Source organism: Pollicipes pollicipes, unplaced genomic scaffold (assembly GCF_011947565.3).
Source record: "Pollicipes pollicipes isolate AB1234 unplaced genomic scaffold, Ppol_2.1 Scaffold_7240;HRSCAF=8662_pilon_pilon_pilon, whole genome shotgun sequence".
NCBI classification, from domain to species: Eukaryota; Metazoa; Arthropoda; class Thecostraca; order Pollicipedomorpha; family Pollicipedidae; genus Pollicipes; species Pollicipes pollicipes.
In genome coordinates, this window is record NW_023597039.1 from 62,064 (window position 1) to 82,890 (window position 20,827).

At 52.5% G+C, this 20,827-nt stretch overlaps 3 protein-coding genes across 6 annotated transcripts; 2 read left to right on the forward strand and 1 right to left on the reverse strand.

Annotated features, from left to right (window-relative positions):
• Nucleotides 1–6,661: 6,661 nt before the first annotated feature.
• LOC119110838 (protein SEC13 homolog) lies at nt 6,662–16,790 on the reverse strand. Of its 4 annotated transcripts, XM_037234717.1 has the most exons (9): nt 16,751–16,790; nt 14,886–14,949; nt 9,517–9,561; nt 9,022–9,150; nt 8,392–8,664; nt 7,933–8,057; nt 7,340–7,604; nt 6,817–6,911; nt 6,662–6,738 (listed from the first exon to the last, which is right to left on the reverse strand). In XM_037234717.1, the coding sequence occupies exons 2-9, from the start codon at nt 14,886–14,888 to the stop codon at nt 6,726–6,728; spliced, it is 948 nt and encodes a 315-aa protein (XP_037090612.1). In that variant the 5' UTR covers nt 14,889–14,949; nt 16,751–16,790; the 3' UTR covers nt 6,662–6,725. The 4 variants fall into 4 exon arrangements, with proteins under 4 accessions (XP_037090612.1, XP_037090609.1, XP_037090611.1 ...); XM_037234714.1 differs by lacking the exon at nt 6,662–6,738 and having other exon boundaries at nt 6,771–6,911; nt 16,751–16,788; XM_037234716.1 differs by lacking the exon at nt 6,662–6,738 and having other exon boundaries at nt 6,771–6,911; nt 16,759–16,779.
• On the forward strand, nt 10,672–13,238 carry mRpS16 (mitochondrial ribosomal protein S16). Its single transcript, XM_037234718.1, has 3 exons — nt 10,672–10,868; nt 12,431–12,602; nt 13,033–13,238. The coding sequence occupies exons 1-3, from the start codon at nt 10,779–10,781 to the stop codon at nt 13,137–13,139; spliced, it is 369 nt and encodes a 122-aa protein (XP_037090613.1). The 5' UTR covers nt 10,672–10,778; the 3' UTR covers nt 13,140–13,238.
• A 276-nt stretch (nt 16,791–17,066) lies between the features above and the next one.
• LOC119110836 (cyclin-G-associated kinase) lies at nt 17,067–20,707 on the forward strand (the record flags this gene model as incomplete). Its single annotated transcript, XM_037234708.1, is given in 6 exon segments — nt 17,067–17,155; nt 17,485–17,771; nt 18,073–18,194; nt 19,523–19,637; nt 20,178–20,317; nt 20,582–20,707. Coding segments are annotated over 5 exon segments (630 nt in total), but the record flags the coding sequence as incomplete, so codon positions are not given.
• Nucleotides 20,708–20,827: the final 120 nt, after the last annotated feature.

Genomic DNA, 20,827 nt, shown 5'->3' on the forward strand with positions numbered 1-20,827 from the left:
CGACCGGCCGGCGCGCTCGGGAATGACCGATCCTGCCGGGGTGCCGGCGTGCTCGGGAACGACCGGCTCTGCCGGGGTGCCGGCGTGCCGGCGTGCTCGGGAACGACCGGTCCTACCGAGGCGCCGGCGCGCTCGGGAACGACCGGCCCTGCCAGGGTGCCGGCGCGCTCGGGAACGACCGGATCTGCTGGGGCGCCGGCGCGCTCGGGAACGACCGGCTCTGCCGGGGCGCCGGCGCGCTCGGGAACGACCGGATCTGCTGGGGCGCCGGCGTGGCCCAGCTGGAATCGGTGTCGGAGAGCACCCGGGCCGTGTCTTCCTGTGGGCTCAATAACGCTCAGCTGCAGCGTTTGTCACGTGTGGCTCGGTCGATCAAGCCGTGTAGAATTGAAAAGCAGGATGCCGTGTATGGATTTGCGCCGTCTGTTGATGCGTAATTGCCTTAGACAAGTATTGAAGGAAATGCTCACAATCTCAGCATTTTATGGTGTGACGTCAGGCACCTAACCGGAATTTTTCCTCGGTGGGGGGGGGGGGGCAGATACAAATTTTATCAATATTCGTACGGCTTTAAACCGAATTTCTGCGAAATTGTCCAGTATCTAGAGTAAACCAGATGGCCCAGAGGGGGGGGGGGGGGGGGGGGAGGGTATGGCTCTCGCGTACCCTTGTCTGCGTCCCCGTAACACATTAAGTTCTGTTATTACAAGTGGTGGATATAATTTTGCTATGCCTCACGTCTTGGGCGGCAAGGTGGGAGCCCGTTCCAATCTGGATGGAGGTGGCGAACCGCACGACAAGCGTCGGTGAGTACCAGACAGAGACGAGGTTAAAAGAGAAGACTGCGGAACAGAGCTTCCGGTACCTGCATTCCCTGCGGCTTGAACTTTGTCCTGGGTTAGTATTTTACCCCTTGCCACCGTCATTGCGGTTTCCCATTCACCCATTTATTACACATAACACCTTGTTATCAGGCTTAGATTAGCGGGCGCTCCGTTTTTGTAGTTTGAATCTACGTTTCGATAAGTTTCAGTGTAGTTTATTACAAGACAATTAGTGCTTGGATGACTCATGCACACTTTTGAGAGATGGACGGAAACGTGACAATCATGGGTTGTGATTCCCTGCCTAACAGCATACTTGTTTTATCTTAAAACAAATTTTTACAGATCAATAAGGTACTTTTACTTTAGATCTTGACGTTTTACGTCGTAAGCATTTTGTGCGTTATTTTGGCTCATTTTAGTGCATGGAAGGCATTTTGTGCCATCTTCACCGCGAGATCAGTTGGGCCGCGAGACTCCTTTCGTTCGTCTTCACTACTCCTCAGAACCGGTCGTAGCGCATACCACATTCCTTTGTCAGCTGCATGAGCCAGCCGCCTGCTGTCCTCATCTTATGCTGTTGAAGTCCTTGTTCCTGAGCTGCGTTGTTGAGAAGCAAGCGCAGCCTCAAGATGGTACAAACGTCCAAGCAACGTCTGTGGTCTGTGGCCGGAGCTTCCTTTGTAGCTGGTGTCTCTTATATCGCGCCTGGAACTGTGCCAAATCCAGGAAGTTTTGGGCGCTGATTCAGTTTGATTAATGCTAACTATGGTTGCAATTTGACGTCCGCTGCAGACAGATGGTGCCTTAGATTTGTCTTGGCGGAAAAACCCTGGAAAATGTGTAATATTTCTAGTTCTTTTAGAGTGGCACATCAGGTGCAATTAATCAGAGGCAGACACAGAATGTCGGGTAATTTTGGCGTGGGATTTGAGCTCTGTTCACTTAACCTCTCAAAGCTGTTAGCCTCTAAATTGTTATTTCATGTTTTGTCGTTGTTCGCCGTGCTTTGTGCCCCTGTGCTATCTTCATCGACTAGTGCGCAGGCAGATGGTGCGCTGTTAGCAGGCTGGCTATCGCCCGGGACAAACGCTGCAATGTTAACGAACTGTCTGCCTCGTTATCCGCCACGTCATCTCCTGCGAGTTATCTGTCTGATACTGACCTGCCAGTTGCCACCATTGCAAAATAACTGGTCAGTAAAGCTCATTAATTTGGAATTAAATGAAGCAATAAAAAACAAATAATGCTATCGAGGCAAAGCTTCCAAAGTCGAATAATGTTGATGTGATGTCGCAACAGGGCAGTGGGGCGGGTCTGAGTGGCCCACGCCCCTGAACAAAGACACGACCGGAAGATGACACCCAGTGCCATCTGTAGAGAGAAAGGCAATACTCTAGCTTTTACGGGCTGTCATGGGACGCTGAATAACGTTTCCATCGTCGCCCGACGCGCTTTATTACAAAAGGTATGTAAGAATATAACTAATTGGTACTTGAACACAACCGGGTGTAGATTACTGTGTTTTTGCTTCGCGTTGCCCAACTGTGTCAGTGGAAGTTGGAGCAAACGTTGCCAGCATGGATCGAATTCTGGCGAGGGACATAACCTGTATAGATGGCGCTGGCACCCACCGCGGTGTGTACGGCACCGCCTGCACGGTCGTCTAACGCGGCCGCGGCGCTCTCGCCAGACGTACCACCGCGTGCGCGGCAACCGGCAGCTGCGGCTGCGCTGCAAGATGCGCAAGCGGCGCGGCGAGGAGGCGGCCGAGTGCGGCGGCTGCGGCCCGGAGCCGGACGCCGACCGGCTGGCGCCGCCCGCCAAGGTAACGGCGCCACCGGCCGCTGGCGCCGCGAGCTCGGCTGGGGAGCGGCAGAGCGCGGGGAACACGCACCGCAACCGGCGGTCGTGTGCTCCGAGGCCGTTCAAACAGGGGCGTGGAACGGGGTCTGTTCCATAGATTGGATGATTTGTCGTTGTGCCGTATTTGTCAGTCTTGTCTTGAATGACGCCCGAAGTGATACAATGAGTCGCTAGTGTCTCACCTCCCGTCAGCAAAGTGCTGGTCAAAATGGTCCATGATCCTGTGCACTGATGTCCGTTCGCGGTATAAGACTGATTATTCGTGCGGCCGCCACTTTGCCCAATCTCGATATGAGCCCGCCTACATACAGTACGTCGTGCACGACGCGTAACGTACAGTGCCGCGCGCCCTGTCTGCTCGGCCCTGCCTCGTCCCCCCGTCGCCGTCATCCGGCCACGGCGGCTGTTCTGTCCACCCCGTACGGGTAGTCTGACCTGACCCCCGCCGGCAGCGCTCGGCCACGGTGACCAGCGGGACGGCGTCCAGCCCCCGTAAGCCGGCGGCCGCCGAGGACGAGGAGGTGGACGTGTTGGGCGACGCCGACTGTAACGGCGCTGACTGGCGCCGGCAGAGCGACGGCTCGGGCGCCACCGACCTGCGCACAGGTCAGGCTCGACGCCCAGCTGAGCCGCGGCTACGGACGGGCGGACGCCGCACCGAACGCCCGGTCCGGCCCGGCAGTGACACGCTGGGGTGTCGGCAGGGGCAGGGGTTTTGGGTGTTCATGCTGCTTTTGATCGCCATGCACTGACGCCATGGTCCGCTGGCCATTATGAAGACTCCGAGTCGACGATGTGGATGTCAGCAGACCACGTCACGTGAAATCGGTCTCGTTAAAGCTACCTGATATACCCATTGCAAACTGCACACGTACTTTCCCTTTTATTTTCGTAGTTCACAGGTTGCACGAAAGCGGTACACAGTAGTTCAACACAACTGAAGAATTCACGCCGACAATGTCTCGTGATCCCAGGCTGTTCATGTCCAGGCCGCGTAGCTGTCAAAGCAACACTCGCGCCTCAGATCTGCCGCAGGTTGTCTTTCCTGGAAGGACTGTATTGATCTGATTACCGCTCTGCCCAGCGATCCAAACACCGCTTAGGGGAACCCAGCCTGTGCTAAAGCTTCTGGAAAGCGGTGCCACGTTTTTAACGAGCATGGGCAGGTGTGTAGGGGCGTGTGCGTGTGCCGCAGGTGCTGACGCGGCCCGGGGCAGCCCGGGGTACGAGGACGGTGTACCGGACACCACCGCCGAGAAGAGTTCGGCCTCCAGGTGGGCCCGAACACGGTGGCTATTGTCTTCTGCTGGTTCGCTGTCCGAATCCGCCATTGCGGCTCATGTCCGGCATTGTTGCCATGGCCGAAGCCTTGCTCTGAACTACCTGGTTGGAGGGTCGGTCGACCTGACTCAGTGTGGTCGTATCGGAGTGTCTGTGGACCGGGCGGCCTGTCTGTTGTCTGCGTCGAAGCTTTTAGCTTTAGTTTTGCAACGCTGCGTGGGAGTCATCAGGCTTCGGCCCCAATAAATGACGCCACCAGTTATTATTCTTTGCGTACTACTTCGTTGATGGCTGACATTATTTTTGTTGAGTAGCCCCGGTGCCCAGTTACTATGCGCTGGCGGCTCTGCCCAGTGTCCAGTCCGGACAGACGGCGGACCGGCGGCTCTGCCCAGTGCCCGGTCCGGACAGACGGCGGACCGGCGGCTCTGCCCAGTGTCCGGTCCGGACAGACGGCGGGCCGGCGGCTCTGCCCAGTGTCCGGTCCGGACAGACGGCGGACCGGCGGCTCTGCCCAGTGTCCGGTCCGGACAGACGGCGGGCCGGCGGCTCTGCCCAGTGTCCGGTCCGGACAGACGGCGGACCGGCGGCTCTGCCCAGTGTCCGGTCCGGACAGACGGCGGACCGGCGGCTCTGCCCAGTGTCCAGTCCGGACAGACGGCGGACCGGCGGCTCTGCCCAGTGCCCGGTCCGGACAGACGGCGGACCGGCGGCTCTGCCCAGTGTCCGGTCCGGACAGACGGCGGACCGACGGCTCTGCCCAGTGTCCGGTCCGGACAGACGGCGGACCGGCGGTGCTGACCGCGGCGGGACCAGTTTCAGCGAGACGGTGGCGCCACTGACGGCCGAGCTGGAGCGGCTGCGCGCGCAGCTGTCGGCGCTGGAGCGCGAGAGCAGCCAGTGTCGCTGCGGCGCGTGCGGTCTCGCCTACCGCCAGCCGCTCGTCTCCACACACTGCTGGCACGTGCACTGCACCCAGTGCTGGAACGCCGCCCTGGTGAGTCGGCCGGCCAGCGGATCGCGGCCGCCACCAGCCGCGGATGCCTGTAGAGCACCCGTGCGGTGCACGCACGCAGCCGCCAAAGGGTTTTGCATGGCGTTCTTGACTTACTACAATACGTTAGCAGGGTGTCGAAGGCTAAATGTTGGAGGGAGACGCCAGCCTCTGACGTACAGCAGCCGTCGCACGGGGTTTTGGCCTTTGTTTTACTGCCAGGACCGTTCTGGCCGGCCGGACGCCTGTCTGTTGAGGTGACCGCGCGCGCCTGTGCGTCGCCACCCCGCCGTCGACCTGGCGCCACTGACGCTTCGGCCCGTCCGCCTCAGAGCGCCGACCGGCGGTGTCCGCAGTGCAGCGCCCAGCTGGCCGCCGACGACCTCAACGCCATTCACGTGTAGACGGCCGGTGGGCGGCGGTGCCGGCGGTCGTGCCCGGCCCGGCGCCCGAGTCACCGGGACGCGCCACACGCACGAAGTCTGCGCCGGCTCTGAAGGGACCCGACGGCGGCGTGCGGCACGGGCTGCTGAGCTTGTGGTGTGTGTGTACCTACAGGTGTGGGGGGGGGGGAGGGGGGGGGGGGCGTGGCCTCAGGAGGCGGCCATTGGTCGCCCTTGGCGGGCTGCAGCGCGCGGAGCGTCCCGCGTCCGCCTTGGACTCAGACCTGGCGGTTGCACGCGGCGTGCTCGTGCGCGAGCAGGCACGTGGGTTAGCTGAGGTCAGGTCAGGTCAGGTCACACAGACACGCAATTGTAAGTGACTGGTATGCATCCTGTGGTTACCTGGGCAGGCCTAAGAGATCCTGGGGACGGGAGAAGTGCAGGTGTCGTGGCCGGATTTTGGACGGCCTGCGCCGGGAGCCCACCTTCGACGCGATAGAACCACGACCTGACCTGCCTGAGTCACGGGCGATCCGCGCGCAGGCGTGGGAGGGATGCGCTGGACTGGTCTGGGGCCGGTGCGGAAGCCGTGCCGCCGGATGAGTCGTTTTTATTTCGGCACGGTCCCGCGAGGTGGATGTATAGCCCGGTGGCCCCCGGGCCCAGCGCCGCGGTCGGTGCGTCGGCTGCCACTGCTACGTTGATGTTACCCCCGAAGCGGGATGATCCTATTCGTGCCAAAGACAAGTTGTTCTGTACCGACCCGTGGGACTCCATAAGGAGCGCTACCATTCCAATGTTACGTGGCGTCGTACGTGTGTATGTGTGCTTAATGTACAAAGTAATCCGGAATATAACGGTACAACCCTCTGACTGCAAACTTGTATATATGCTGGGCCCGAGAGGGCACCGAGCCCGTCCGCGCCAGTGATCACTGACGACCCCCTTCTCCAAGGATGACAGCCGGCCCCCATCGAGGAAACCCGATAACCCCACACAAAGACGACGGGACCGTGCATGTGCTATGCGACTGAACCATGCGATATCTATGAACCTCACACCACGAAGATGTTAGAGCACGAACTCCCTTCCCCTTTCCCCTTGGGCCGGCCATGTGGGTGCGGAGAGGCGGTGTGTCAGTCACTCGCGGCCGCTGCTGCGTTACTTATTCTGTAACATGCCCGCCGCAGATACATCTTTATTACGAGCATAACAAGCCAGCGACTGCGCGCTTTCATGACGGGGAATCCCCCTAAAACGGGTGCACCAGCAGCCCGGCCGGCTCGGTCCGCCGGGGCTCGAGGCAGCGCCGGGGTCCGTCCACCGCCGCGGGGGGCAGACCCAGGCGGATGCGATGCCCGCCCGGCGCCGGCCGGCTCACAGCGTCTTGGTGCCCTGGTCCGCCGGCATACTGCTGCCCTTGCCCAGGTTGATGCCCGCCCGGCGCCGGCCGGCTCACAGCGTCTTGGTGCCCTGGTCCGCCGGCATACTGCTGCCCTTGCCCAGGTTGATCTCGTTGAGGCAAACCCACTTGCCCTCCAGCGTCTCCTTCCACAGGGTGGCCTGCGGGGAGGGGGCGGGGGTGGTCGGTCAGACTGTCAGAGTAAGGAGACAGGGCGGCGGACGGCAGCGGTCACTGGGCGTCTATGTCGACCCGCTCTCCCCGGCGTTTTACTCAGCTCTCGCAGACACCCTGAAGCACCAGCTGAATAATGGGACACACCAGGCAGCCACGTGTTTACATAAATGGAAACAACTGGCCTTTGAGCACCGCGCAGGAGCAGCAAAACAGCTGAACTGCCAATCTCAGTCTGCTGCTTTGACGTGCTATGCCAAATCGTTTACTTCGTATGCTTGCACCGATTTCACACCGTGAGAATACATTCCATGCAACGCGATGTCTCGCTGCATTCCGGATTCACTCGTACCGCCTGCAATTTCGCGACTGTGCGCACCGATCGGACGACAGTACAAGGGGACAGCCGGCCCACCTTGTTGTCGCCGCCGCTGACGGCCAGGATGTTGCCGGCGACCGACCAGCTGACGTGCCAGATGACGTCGGGGAAGGTGGGCAGCTCGTGCGGCGTCCAGCTGGTGCCGACGCCGTCGTTCTCCCAGATGATGACGCGCCGGTCCTGCGAGCAGCTGGCGATTAGCTGGCGCTTGAGGCCGACCGACGGCGCCCAGGCCACGTCCCGCACCCAGTCCGAGTGCGCGTCCAGCTTCACCTCCTCCACCCACTGGTCCTCCTCCTCCCTGCGGGCCACGGCACCGGTGTCACGCGGCGAGTCAGGGACAGGACAAAACGGGCAGTCAGCCGAAACACCTGCAGTCAAAACGAATGCGTGGAGGACCACCTCTTCATAACACTTGTCTAGTGTCGAGGAAGACAGACGTACGGAATTCGATTCCTTGCGGTGCCCGCACTTGCTGCCATGGTCAGAGGCAGGCGAAGCCATCCAACCTCAGCTGCTAAGTGCGTCGCAAGTCCCAAATGGTAACAGCATCGACCATGTGGACAGGTCGCACACAGGAGTCCCCCGGTGCATAGCGGGCAATGGCATCAGCGATCATCGGCGCGTACCTCCAGATCTTGACAAGGTTGTCACAGCCTCCCGAGACGAACCGCTTCTGCACCTTCTGCGGCTGGTTCTCCAGCACGCTGCCGGCCGACACCTCGGGCGCCCAGCTGACAGCGTTGCAGCCGATCTGAAGACCACGGGGATCCGTCGTCTGGTGTACGGCCCAGCGCCGTCCCATGCACACTGGCCGTAAGGGCGGACACGGCCGGAGCAGCAGCCGCCCGACTTCGACCCTCTGCATTTCTCCTCTCCCCCAATTAAACCTACGACGCTGTACGATGCAAAATCCAACGATATTACGGACTTCCCGTGAGTGCTACCCCAGACCTTACACTGTGGAGCACCAAACGGAGCACTCTGCTACGTCAAACGGCCACCGCTAAGACAACTGCATGTCAGCTGCACATGACGCCGCGGGCGGCGCCCACACGCCCTACCGGCGGCAGCGGCCACCCACGCACCGTGTGGGCGTTGTTGATCTTCTTGGGGTCCCAGGTTCCGGCGCTGGTGTAGGTGATGACCGAGATGGAGCCGTCGGAGCCGCAGCAGGCCAGGATGAGGCCCAGTCCGTACGGCGCCCAGCAGACCGAGTTCACCGACGAGTCGTGGTTGGCGTACTCATGGAGCCGGCTCCAGCGGCCGGCCGTCTCCTTCCAGATGATGACGCGCCGGTCGTAAGAGCACGACGCCAGCAGCGCGCCGTACATCGGGTGAGCCCAGGCCACCTGCCACACCTGCCAGACACGCGCCAGTCAGTCACACCGCCGGCCGGCGTGCGGGGGCGCCACCCGTCTCCCCGGGGTGGTGGGCCGCGTTTGCAGCCGTCGCAGCGCTGACCTCCGGCACTGCTGAGTGTGCTGCTGCCCCTGGCCGCCCCTCTCTCTCCCTACGTGACCGACCCATCCTCACCCAACGGGCGTAGCCGGCGAAACGGGACGGCACACAAGATTTGTCCCCGCCCCGCGCGGTTTTCTCACCAGTCGGCTAGTCGGCTAGTCAACACACACGCCATGAACTCTAAGCCCCGTGCACGCCCCGGGGCTGGTCGAGCAGCGCGGTCGTGCGGCAGTGACCCGGCCGACCCCACTGACCGGGCCCTGGTGCTCGCGCAGCTCGGTCTCCAGCGTCTGGCTGCCGTTCCGCACGCTGAAGATGCGCACGGTGGCGTCCGACGAGCAGGTGGCCAGCCGGGTGCCGTAGAAGTCCATCTGGGCGTCGTGCTGCGGCACCGGTGGCTCGGGTCAGCCGTCTGGCGCCGCCCGCTGGCACGGGCTCCAACCGACAACCCATATCGCCTCACGTGCCACCCGGACACATACAGCCACACGACGGGATACAGGCACTGTGGTAGCGGCCATACATAGCCATGAGTGGGTATGCGGCCAGACACGGCCAACACGTGTAAGCATGGGTGGTCTGCGTAAGGTGAAATGCGATTGCAAAGCCAATCTTGCAACCACTGAAAAGACAATGACGATCACAAAGCTGCAATATTCGCAAATATGTCAAATATACACAAGCACGGATAAGATCAACACGAGCATAAACATGCTGGGAACATTTGGCCCAGTGGTTTACAAACTTACAATCATATCCTCGTGGCCCGTATCGACGGTGCTGATGAGGGACACCTGAAACGAAGACCTCCGTGAACGCCAGACAGTAAGCATGCCAAAGAAACAAGCAACGCGCATGAGTTATAACATTCAACATTGCAAATACGTCCACCCAACGAATTCATTGAAACCACAGCCTGCACACGTCGTTCACGACAGAACCTTCATCAAGCTATGCAGATATTTGAGGCGTGAAACAAAACAGTGGCATATGCAATGGCGGATTCCGAATGGGGGGGGGGGGGGGGAATGGGGTCATGCCCTCTTGGGCCGAAGGGGACCCGAAATCTAGTGGAAAAAGAGCACCAAATCCTCATTTCGGGTCCCCATCACCTTTGTCTTCAAGATGCGCCAAACTTCATGGGCCCCACAAACCGGCCCAAATCTTCAGGTCCAACATACAAAAATAACAGAAAATAAGCGTCTAAAACGACGTGAAATGAACCGGGCGGATCATTCCGGCCCAAGACGTACTGCCGATACAACATAGGAATATAAAAACAAAGTGACCAAAACAAGGGCACTTCTTTGTAAGGGGATGAGGGTGTTAAGTTTCAGGGGCACCAAACATACATGTGTTTGGAGCTTCATTGATTCAACAGCGATTTAGAAACCAAGCCACAGGAACGGAGTTTCATAAAATTTATTAAGTTGCAAGCCGAAGCCAAGCGTTCTAGACATCTAGCAACTGGTTTGTGACATGGGTCATCGAAACTAATTCAATCGATGTACTACAAACTACTTTGATGGCATAATACTGGGCACAAGCACACAACTTCGGCTGTCGCGATAGTTCCCATTTATCGCCCCGTGCTGCGCCGGTTTGATGACGCAATGGAAACATCAATTAAACTTCCGAGTACTCGGCCTTGCTAGCTCAGAACCTCTTTAGAACGCGACCCTCCGACGTAAGTTCATTCGAACGCACTTACGGAGCTCATCCCGCTGTCTGCACAGACTTTCCTTCGCTGTACTCGTACCATACGTGGATTTACATACTTGCCCATCTCTATTACAGTCAGAATGTTGCGCGGTGAATATGGCGCACGGCCTGTAAATCCGACGCATTTTATTCTATCGTGATTGCTGTTTTACTGCGCGCTAGGGCCCGGTCGGTCCATCCACAACGTCCTCGCGCTGTTCGCGTTTGCTTGTTGGTCCTGTCGATATTGGTTTTCAAAACCATCCAGTGAGAGTGGCGTTATAGAAGGCTGAATATTCAAGAAGACGCCATGGGTAGAATGAATCGGGCCGCGCTCGCCATAAGATTGGGATATCACGGATGCGCAAACAGGCCATTTTTTCATATCCAACTGCAAAAGGTTAGTAACCGTAGTCAACAGGCCACATTCCCAGAACATCTTATTCTGCCAGGTATGATTGGTATGAGTTCAAAGTTCAAACTCTCCAGATGTTTCATGAATGAGTTACATGTCTATTAAAACATCTCTACTTTCTAAAAACCAACAAGAGAACTTAATGGGGTGGCAGTCATCCTAACTTCTAAGTTCTAGTTACTGAAGTGATTGGCATGAGCATAACCTTGGCCATAGGCAATATTCCACCCAAAAATGCCTGCAATATCAGTGTGAAAAGATGTGTGTAATGAGGGGATGATGCCTATATTCCATGTCGGCTTATGTGGGTTGGCATGACATTTTGCTGCCACATCTGAGCATTGCCACCAATCTAGCTATATTGATGGAGTTGTCTATATGTTGAAATCACAACTTATTAATCAAAATGATGTAAGACATTGAGTCTGAAACAACCTAATTGATGCACAGTACCAATTATAGTGCACTGCAGCATGCACCAATGGACCTTTCAGCAAGGTTATGTCAGGTCAGCACTTCTCATTTTGGTAGGTTTTAGAGAGCAGACTTTTATGGCACCCCACAATAGTACCATGTCTGCCCACCTGGGGAAATTCAAACAGCAGCACACCAGTCAACATCATGTCAATCCATTCTAGGCTTGTTTGCTATGCATATCACAAGTTATGTTGTGGTGTACATGGCAAATATCAATTTGGGAGGATGGCAACCACTCTGAGAAGGTTTTCAAACAGGACTTTACCTAAAATATCATGGAAACCTGTGCAGGCAACACTAAAAGACAGATGACATCAGGTTTTCAGGATATTTGTCCACACACTTAACACATGTTGATCCTGCAAAGCTGTGCAATTTATGTTCTGTGGTCCCCTGTGGTCTGGCATCTGTCCAATGGTGTCACAGATATAGCGTTGTATCCCAGAAAATCAGCTTGGCATTTGCCTTATCAAAGGCGTTCAACTAACAATTGGCTGAGAAAGGGCAGCTGAGCTAACACTGAGCAGCTTACTTCACCTGAAATGAAATATTTTACCTGCAAATATCCTTCAAATTAGTGATTGCCAGCAAACTAATGGTAACAGTCTTGAAGTAGCTACTTAAAGAAATAGTTCAGTGTTACACAGCAGCAACTGTTCTCCCCAGGAACATCACCAGTGAGAGGGGCAGAGATGCAGAACCTTGCTTTGATGTAGACATAGTATAGCAGTATGAAGCTCCCAAACACCAACATGCCCCAGCCCTACCTAATTAAATCACTTATCCTTCCCTAATGCCAAAGCCTGGAATAAACCCCCCCCCCCTGCCCAGTTATTGTTGCAGCAAATGTCATGTTAAAGATCACTTGGCATGACAATGTGAGGTGCATAGAGAACTAGATTCTTAAGTAATACTTGCACTATTTGCCTACCTATCATCACAGCAAATCATTGCACAACATTGCTTTGTACGACTGTGCTATCAGAAACCACTATTTTCTCCCACAGGGTAAATAAGCAAAGTGGCTAACCATTTGTTAACCACACATCAACACGTGTCTTATGTTGCAGAAACACCATGCGCGCGCGCACGCGAGTCCCGTTTTGGAGCAGCTGGGGGTTTACGACCCCATGCCAAACATCAACAATGAGCGCCTGTTGTCCATCAATTTTGAGCGTCTCCAACACTGGCTTGGACAGAGGAAAAGCGTCGAAGTGACACTGCCAGTGCAACAGCTACTTGGTAAGAATCACCAGAAAGTTAACATGCAGCAGTACGTAGCAACAGCATGGGAGTGACCAGATTTTAATTATGAGCGCGCACAAACGGACACAGACCAACACAATCCGCGCCACGAATATTACTGACATTCGGAGGGCCGCGGCGTAACCAAGTGTAAATGAAAAACAAGTGAATTTGGCTGCAAGAGACGTTTGAATATGGGCAGGGTAAATTCGACCTGAAGTTGTATATTTCGAGCCGACTCGATGGGCCCTGTTCAGCATAACAAAATGATACTATGAACTCTGACAATATTTCGTTTATTCATGAAATTGATGTCATCAACACATTTTGTTTTCTGTCTCGGACCAGCGTCATAATCATGCTGGTCGCACGGTCTTGTCAAGAAAAAGCAGCTTTTGAAATGACTACCCATTCTTTTTGTTTCCAGGGTTGGTCGGATTCTTCCCCGTTCATCCTCGTTCGTATATTCAAGCCTGGCGCAAACGACGGGAGCAGGAAGCGGAAAACAAAGCCAACGAAGAGGAGAAATCGTAATGCTGCGTTGAGAATGGACGTCTCATGTAGCTTCAGACTGCTTTCCTCTTCTGATTGCATGTAGAAAAACGATGAGAAAATATATTACATTGAACACAGTCCGCTACCAGCCTTTGCGTTTATAACGATGTAACTACTAAAAACAAGATGGACTCGGTAAGCGGTTAAGTTAGGACCTGGTTGGCACGTGAGGTAAGGCATCGCACCCACGCTGCGACAAGGTCCACAATCTTCAGATACCCTGGTCTGTACGTTCCCGTGCCGCGGAATTTTCAATTAAGAAGCGGTTGCCCAGGCCTGCAAAGCCCGATATCGCTGCGTGCTACGCGACAGTGTCACGTGACTTATGCGTCCCGATACGATCAGACGGCGAGGACAGATTCGGGTCTGGTCCGACGAGGACTGAAACTCGACGTCAGTCATGCATCCCAGACGCAAGCACGGCGTAATGACGATCGCAAGTCTGGTTCGCATACAGATACAATCATGAAGAAAAAGCGCAGTCCTAGCTTGGAGCCCTCGCTTTCAGCCGCCCACCTGGTCCTGAATGGCATGCGTCACACCTAGCTTGGAGCCCTCGCTTTCAGCCGCCCACCTGGTCCTGAATGGCATGCATCACAGAGTCAACCTTGACCAACGGCGCCCAAATACGGGAGCCTGGGAACGACGGGCGCTTTCACTATGCATGAAGACCCGTCCGCACCCGCCAGGCGCGAAGGGGAAGGGGGGGGGGGGGGGGGCAAGCCGTAACATGAACAGCTTGCTACAGACGTACGCCTTCACAAGACTTACCGATCTTAGATCTACGTATGTTACGTTGTCATGCTCTAGTAAACCTAATACGGTTGGCGTCATGTCCGGTTGCATGGGGTTAAATCGAGTGCTTGCTGTCAGTAGTTCTTTTGAATATCCACAGAGGTAAGCCGATACGGGTCAAAGCAAGCAGTCTACTTCCAATGGGTGATTTGAGGTCACCTGAGATAGTTCTATGACTTTCCGTGACCTAGACCTACATGACATTGCACATAGAATATTCATATAGGACTAATATGGATAGGCTTTGAAAGGTCAGATGACAACATTCGGGTTTTGAACATTGACACGACTCTGCCCGTTCATGACCATTACACCGACATTGTGATCTCTGCCATTTTTGTTCAAGTAAAACAGGTTTTAAACAGCCTGACCTTCATTTTGAAGACAAGGTGTCACGTGACAGAAGATGGTCCGGTGCACGTAACGTACGGACATGTCTCGACTTAAAGCATGTCTAGGAGCGCCGATTTTGCGACTTGTCGCCGCGCGGAGCTTTGGCAGCACGGCCATGGGTCGGTAACCTGGCATGTTGCGCAGTTGAGATTGCTTAGTCTGGTGTAAAACAGTTCGAATTGCTCTAGCTCTAATTCCATTTTGATGCCGTGAACAGTTTGGGAGATTGCTCTCAAACGGCGAGTGGGCTGTGTCGTCCAATCCACTGTGCCGTCATGGTAAACTAAACCATCACAATGGGTCGATCATGCAGCGAACCATGCCTTTTACCAAATTGCTGCAGGTTTTTAATTTTATAATTGCCAGTCATTCATTATGGTGGGTTTGACACAAAGTTCCCAGTATTTTCCATCATGAACATGCAAACCAAATGTGATGCTGAAATGAGGTTCACATGTTTTCACATGGCAGAACACAAAGAAAAAGTCAAAGCTGGCACACACGCCATTAAAACATGAAATGAGTAAAGACACATACCATTGTCAACAGATCTTGAGACGTGGACAAATCCAGGTGCTACTCCCAACTACTTCCGGGTATCCTGAAACAAATGGGGTAGTTAGTTACGAAACAAGTAAACAGCACAATGTTGCATGGAGATTGTGTCTATGCCTGACAACCACAACAACCAATCTATACCCAATGATGCCATCCAATGAAGTACATACATGCCCCAATTCAGTGCTTCTCCCAGCTGGTGCTACAATTGGTTTTAAAATATTTAGGCTCAAGATACATGCTAAGGAGAGGTTATTGCCTGTACCTTGGAAGATGTGAACCACCACCCTAAATGCATTTTCATTGTTACTTGGGTGCCAATAGTCTTAGCAGGCAAGATTGTGGAAGTACCACTTTTACCTAGCAATGCTGCCTGCTTGCCCTCCAAGCTTTATATATATGGTTGTCACAACAGCTTTCTCAGTTTGGGCCCCAGTTGCATCATCAGTGGCTGAAAGTTGCAGATCTCAACACATGTTTCATCACATCTTTAATCTCACTGGTCCTCACAATACCCAAGTACATAACTGGTGAAGGATTGACTAGAGATTGGAAATTGAACTTGGAAGAACATGGCAAAAATTGAGTTTCAAAATGATTCAAACAGCATGGAAAAAAATCCACTTTTATATTTTACTGCCAGGTTAGCTTTATTAACTGGTCATAAACCAATATATGCAAACTACAATTAGCATACTGTTGAGATAATGTGGAATAGATAGCAAAGCAGCTGCTTAAGTTTGGTGGCACCTCCCCTCATGGCTGAAGACTTAAAACCTGCTCACAATGGTTTGTTCAGAGTGATGCACCACAAGAAAGAGCTTGGACTGGGTGTCAGTATGAGCCAGATGCACTATCACCTGGCCACTGTGCTCTCAGGTTCAAATTTATACAATTCAGAAATACAGAAAACATTTGATTAGATGGAGATCATTTGATGACCATCTGATGTTTATAGCCAATATTACCTGCCTTCTTTGACTCACAACTCTAGCTTTTCATTATTTCAGTAGGTAAATTGTTTGATCTGGAGAATTTTTGGGGGTGTATCATTGTATAAGCCCTGTGCATAGTCTTCATCCATTTTAGAGGGTGTATAAGCCAGGAGCATAACAGCCCTCTATTTTGGAGGGTGTATACACACTGTCCAATGCTTTTAGCTCATGGAGCAAAATCCACACAGGCCTATTTAAAGAAAAATGAAATGCTGTTCTGCTACACTTATGAATGCACAGCATATCATATCAGCATATATATATATATATATATATATATATATATATATATATCAAATATATCATATAGTAACAGCACATGAAGCATGTAGGTTTCATGTGAGCGATCACAATGTCAATAAAAACAAAGTAAGGTTGGACCCCTGTGCAATATTACAAGACTTCAATCAAGCTCCTACTAGTCAAGTAAAATTGTAATTGGGCAAATTAGTTGAGGTTGAGGTATGAGGTTGTTTAATGAACAACAAATGTTCAACAATGTTCAATGAACCCTACCATGAATTAAATAATTCATGTTCGGGTTCAGACATCAGAAGGGTATCTCTCACTCTACTTCTCACACTCTTTCAATGGTAGCCACACATCTAGGCTGGAACTGACCTACCTACGTACCTACCTACCTACCATCTACCACCTATGCAGTATGTTTACCACAATGCCATGTAACGCAATGAAATAAACCCACCAGCTTCCCATTTCCGGGACAACGACATTCAACCCAATGGCATTAAGCGACCCTCGCCCTACTCTGCCAAGATAACTGAAGTCGATCATCTCAATTGCAAACAGCCATCCCAACTACATCATTCAACACACAAACACACGTACCTCCCCACCTATTCTGAGACTCTACGTGCTCTGGCTGAGGACAACATCAGGCCCCGTTTGCGGACCTGCGGCGTGCCTGGCGCATTTGAATAATATTGTGGAGTAAGTTCTTCCACGTCGTTCAAAATGCGTCAGGATAAATTTCACTTCTAAGCTACATCTGAATAACTGCATTTTAGATATGACTATTACGATTTAAAATTGATATATAGGTTGTTTAGCTCACCTTATGGTGTGGCTTAAGACTCAGCGAACTAAGCTGATGCGTGGTCATTTTATATAGCAACTTTAAGCTTTCTCTTGCGTGGTATCAGCTGTTGTTTTTTCGGGACCTCAGCGAAGTCCCAGACCCTCCATTGGTTGCCCACCCGCACTTGGATGTGATGTTTGGTTCGTAACAGGGAGGTAGGTCCTTGGTCGTTCGGGAAAAGTACCTAGGGAAATTGGGTAGCAGCGGGTGGCCATCGCAGTTGTTTGATAAATTGATACTAGGTTCTGGAAATAGATCGTGTTAAGGTTTGCAAGGCGTTTGCTGGAATTGGTGGATCGTGCGAAACTCTGAACGTCATATTCAGAGACTAAATGGTCGCGGAATTTGAAATGATTTCAGCCGGTTAGCATGCCGTGGGAAGTTATCCTGTTTGATGCTGAATGATTCATCGGATTCTCACGGTAGATAAGCTACAGTGATGGACAGATTAGAGTGCAAGGCTAATTTATTTGCTTTCTTTCAGGAGTGATTGTTAAGCCGCATGCTTTGAGGCAGCTGATAACTTACTGCCAGCTGCCACTGACTTCAGGACAGGGTTTTTATTACTTTTGCCTCAGGCATTTGCTGCCAGCAGGCTGCCATTGTTGATACACTGGTAGCTGTTGGCTTCCTAAATAGCCAGTATGTCTGTATTTAAATCTGCTCTCAATTATTTCAATGACACATCCTCCGTCCAAACAAATGAGTTTGTGGGACAAGTTGTTGAGCTTGGAAATGCTAAGATGCGTGTCAAGAAGCAAATTGGGGAAGGTAAGTTCACTGAACATAACATGCAGCTTTAGCAACTTACTGACAGTAAAGATCTTTCTGATGTCTCGGGTTACAAATATGAAACATGGTTATGGCATTTCCTCATATATGCACTGTACTTTTCTGAACCTGTTGGAAGTGAGATTTACTCAGCTAATGTGTAAAGTGATTGTGTGTATAAGATGTGGTACACCTATCATGTAAGTGCATCATAAATGGTGGCAGGTGTTATCTAAATTTGTCCTTATCTTGTCTTTGTAATGCTGACTTGTTATTAACTGGTGCAAATGCTTTTTGACAGGTGGGTTTGCATTTGTGTATGTGGCTCAGGAAGTTACAAGTGGCAAATATTTTGCTTTGAAGAGATTACTCAGCTCAGATGCTGACGTGGACAGGATCATCAGACAAGAAATCGGTCTACTGGTATCCTTTTTCAATAAAGACAGCAGTTTTGTCATGTTTGTGTCTGTTTTTGCATTCTGTCTTGCACTGTCAGTTTGATAAATATTTATTATCCTTATCCTAAACAATGACTTTTACAAGGTGCCTGGTAGATAAACTGGGCATTGTCCATACAGGACTTTTTAAACATCCATTTGAAAACCTGACAATATGAGCATCAAAACATGGCCCATGCAACAAGAATACTTGTTAATCTTAATCAGGCTGTGCTGTATGAGGCATAATGTTAAGCTTGATTTAGGAAACCTGTGCAAACAAAACCTGTATTAATGAACCTGTGTAAACAAAGCCTGTATCAACATATCAGTGCTATGAAGGTTTCAAGAGAATGTGAAAGGTAGAGCGGAGGAAAGGAGATCTGAGAGGGATACTGCCAAAAAATTAGAAGTAGGTAATTTGGTTAAAGTAGAGATAGGTAGTCTGTGCCTGCAATGTTGTAAACTAGCAGACTGCTGAGACATGAAGAACATGATTAGTCAGCTCCTGTCCTGCCCCTTATGTGCAGAAAATTGCTGCAAGATGCAAGATAGCTCAACTGGAAATAGCTTTCTGCATAAAGTTAAACATGGGACAAATCTTACGCTGCCTGGATGGCCAGGGGAAATATGCATGATATTCGATCTCTTGATATTAGGAACAAGTTTCAAGATGGGCATGTTGTTTGGTTTGACTTGAGCTAGCACTGGCCAGGTGAGTCAATCCAGGCCCCGGAGGTCATGCTGCAGCAGTGTTTGACATCTAAATCATGCTACAGTCCCGCCTGGCAAAAGGGCAGGAGATAAATAATTAATTACACTGAAGTGACAGATTGTGTAGGGTCTCAGCATGCATACAGCTGATACTATTTACAAGCACTTTAACTCAATCTAAAATTTGTCATGCAAACTGCCAGAAAAAGGTTAGACATAAAGGATTCAGACACAATAATGTCAAGGTGTAGCATAATTAGCAAGGGTACACCTTCCTATGTGAATGTCAAATGTATATATATATATATATATATATATATATATATATATATATATATATATATATATATATATGTACTGAAATTTTAGTGCTGCTGTCAAATGCCTTGTGAAATGCTTGACCACATACTGCTCTCAGCAGTGACCAGTGCATGGCCATTACATGAACAAATCATCAATGTGGCTTTTGAAGGATGAGTGAGATAGACTACTCACTGTGTTGGTAAAGGGATCATTCCATAGAGATCACATGAAATTTCCAGGTTTGTTCGTGATGTTACCTGTTCATGACCTGTTCAGTTTCCTTAGCTGCATCTTCAGAAAAAATTGTCTGGGCACCCCAATGTCATTCGGTATTTGACGGCGGCCGCCATCGACAAAGCCCAGTCTGGGCATGGACGAAACGAATACCTGGTGGTGACAGAACTTTGCACAGGTAAGGGTTAGGTGGTATGTACTGGTTTCTTCAAATCGCTAATGCTGGTCAAAGAGGTTCAGAAGGCTGTTTGGTGGACTAGTCCATCCTGGGAACACCACAAATGTGATTCGGAAAACCAATACGGAGGATAATTTTCTTGCAAACCATCAGCTTATGCATGTTAAACTAAACCTTCAGCTGTTGCATTGAACATGATGAGTGAGTTCTTAGCGTGGTAGACTTCATGGCAGCTGGCTGGCTGGGTGATGTAGCATAGGTGAGATTTCATAACATGAGTTGGCAGAGGAAGGTTGAGCAGAGAACAAATGTGACGCTGCATGCCCCCAAAGTTCCCAAACAAACGGGTTTCTGCTCAGATTTGGCCCGCGCTCCTGAAAGTTGGAAGGGGGGACTGAAGCCTCCATCTGACTTAATCGGAAGCCACGCCCCTACCAGGCGGGATGCTGTTTGCGGTGCCGTTAGGCCGGCCTCCGCTCGTGCAGTGCCCGGCGCCGCTCCCCGCCTCGCTGTCAGCTGTGCGTCTGCGCTCCCCGACAGGCGGCAACCTGGTGGACGTGTTGCGGCTGGCCGGCCGCGCCCTGCCCGCCGACCAGGTCTGCCAGATCATGTACCAGACCTGCAAGGCGGTGCAGCACATGCACGCCCAGGAGCCGCCCGTGCTGCACCGCGACTTGAAGGTACGCTCCCGACCAACGGGCGAGGCGCGCCGCTCGGCAGGTGGCGTCAGCGACCCTGACAGGCGGGGGTTAAATGAGAGAGGTGTTGACCCGATAGCGCGTTGTCGTGCAGTAAGTTCCCTGTTTGTCGTGGAGGATGAGTGGTTTTGAACCGGAGGATGGGGGTGGGTGGGTGACCGGGTCGCAGGAGCTGAGCAGCGATCGTGTGGACCGGGCTTCCGTGTTCCGCCCACGTTCGACGCCGTGCCCCGCCTGTGACGCCAGGTCGAGAACCTTCTGATCGGCGACGACGGCCTGATCAAGCTGTGCGACTTCGGCTCGGCCACCACCACGATGCACTACCCGGACCCGTCCTGGTCGGCCATCCAGCGCTCGCTGCTGGAGGACGAGGTGAGGCTGCCGGCGGACGACGTGGGCCCTGCCGCCACAGCCCGGCGGTAGGCTCGGTAGAACGGTACCAGTACGCTTCTGCAAAACGTGATTTTACGCCATGGACGCACTGCGTGGAAT

Excerpts from the sequence above, each read along its gene's own strand:
- mRpS16 (XM_037234718.1), top strand. The coding sequence starts at position 10,779 with ATGGGTAGAATGAATCGGGCCGCGCTCGCCATAAGATTGGGATATCAC. Across the intron at positions 10,869-12,430 it reads TTCATATCCAACTGCAAAAG|AAACACCATGCGCGCGCGCA; the intron begins GTTAGTAACCGT and ends CTTATGTTGCAG. Across the intron at positions 12,603-13,032 it reads GCCAGTGCAACAGCTACTTG|GGTTGGTCGGATTCTTCCCC; the intron begins GTAAGAATCACC and ends TTTTGTTTCCAG.
- LOC119110838 (XM_037234717.1), bottom strand. Across the intron at positions 8,058-8,391 it reads AGATCAACAACGCCCACACG|ATCGGCTGCAACGCTGTCAG; the intron begins GTGCGTGGGTGG and ends CGTGGTCTTCAG. Across the intron at positions 7,605-7,932 it reads AACCTTGTCAAGATCTGGAG|GGAGGAGGAGGACCAGTGGG; the intron begins GTACGCGCCGAT and ends CGTGGCCCGCAG.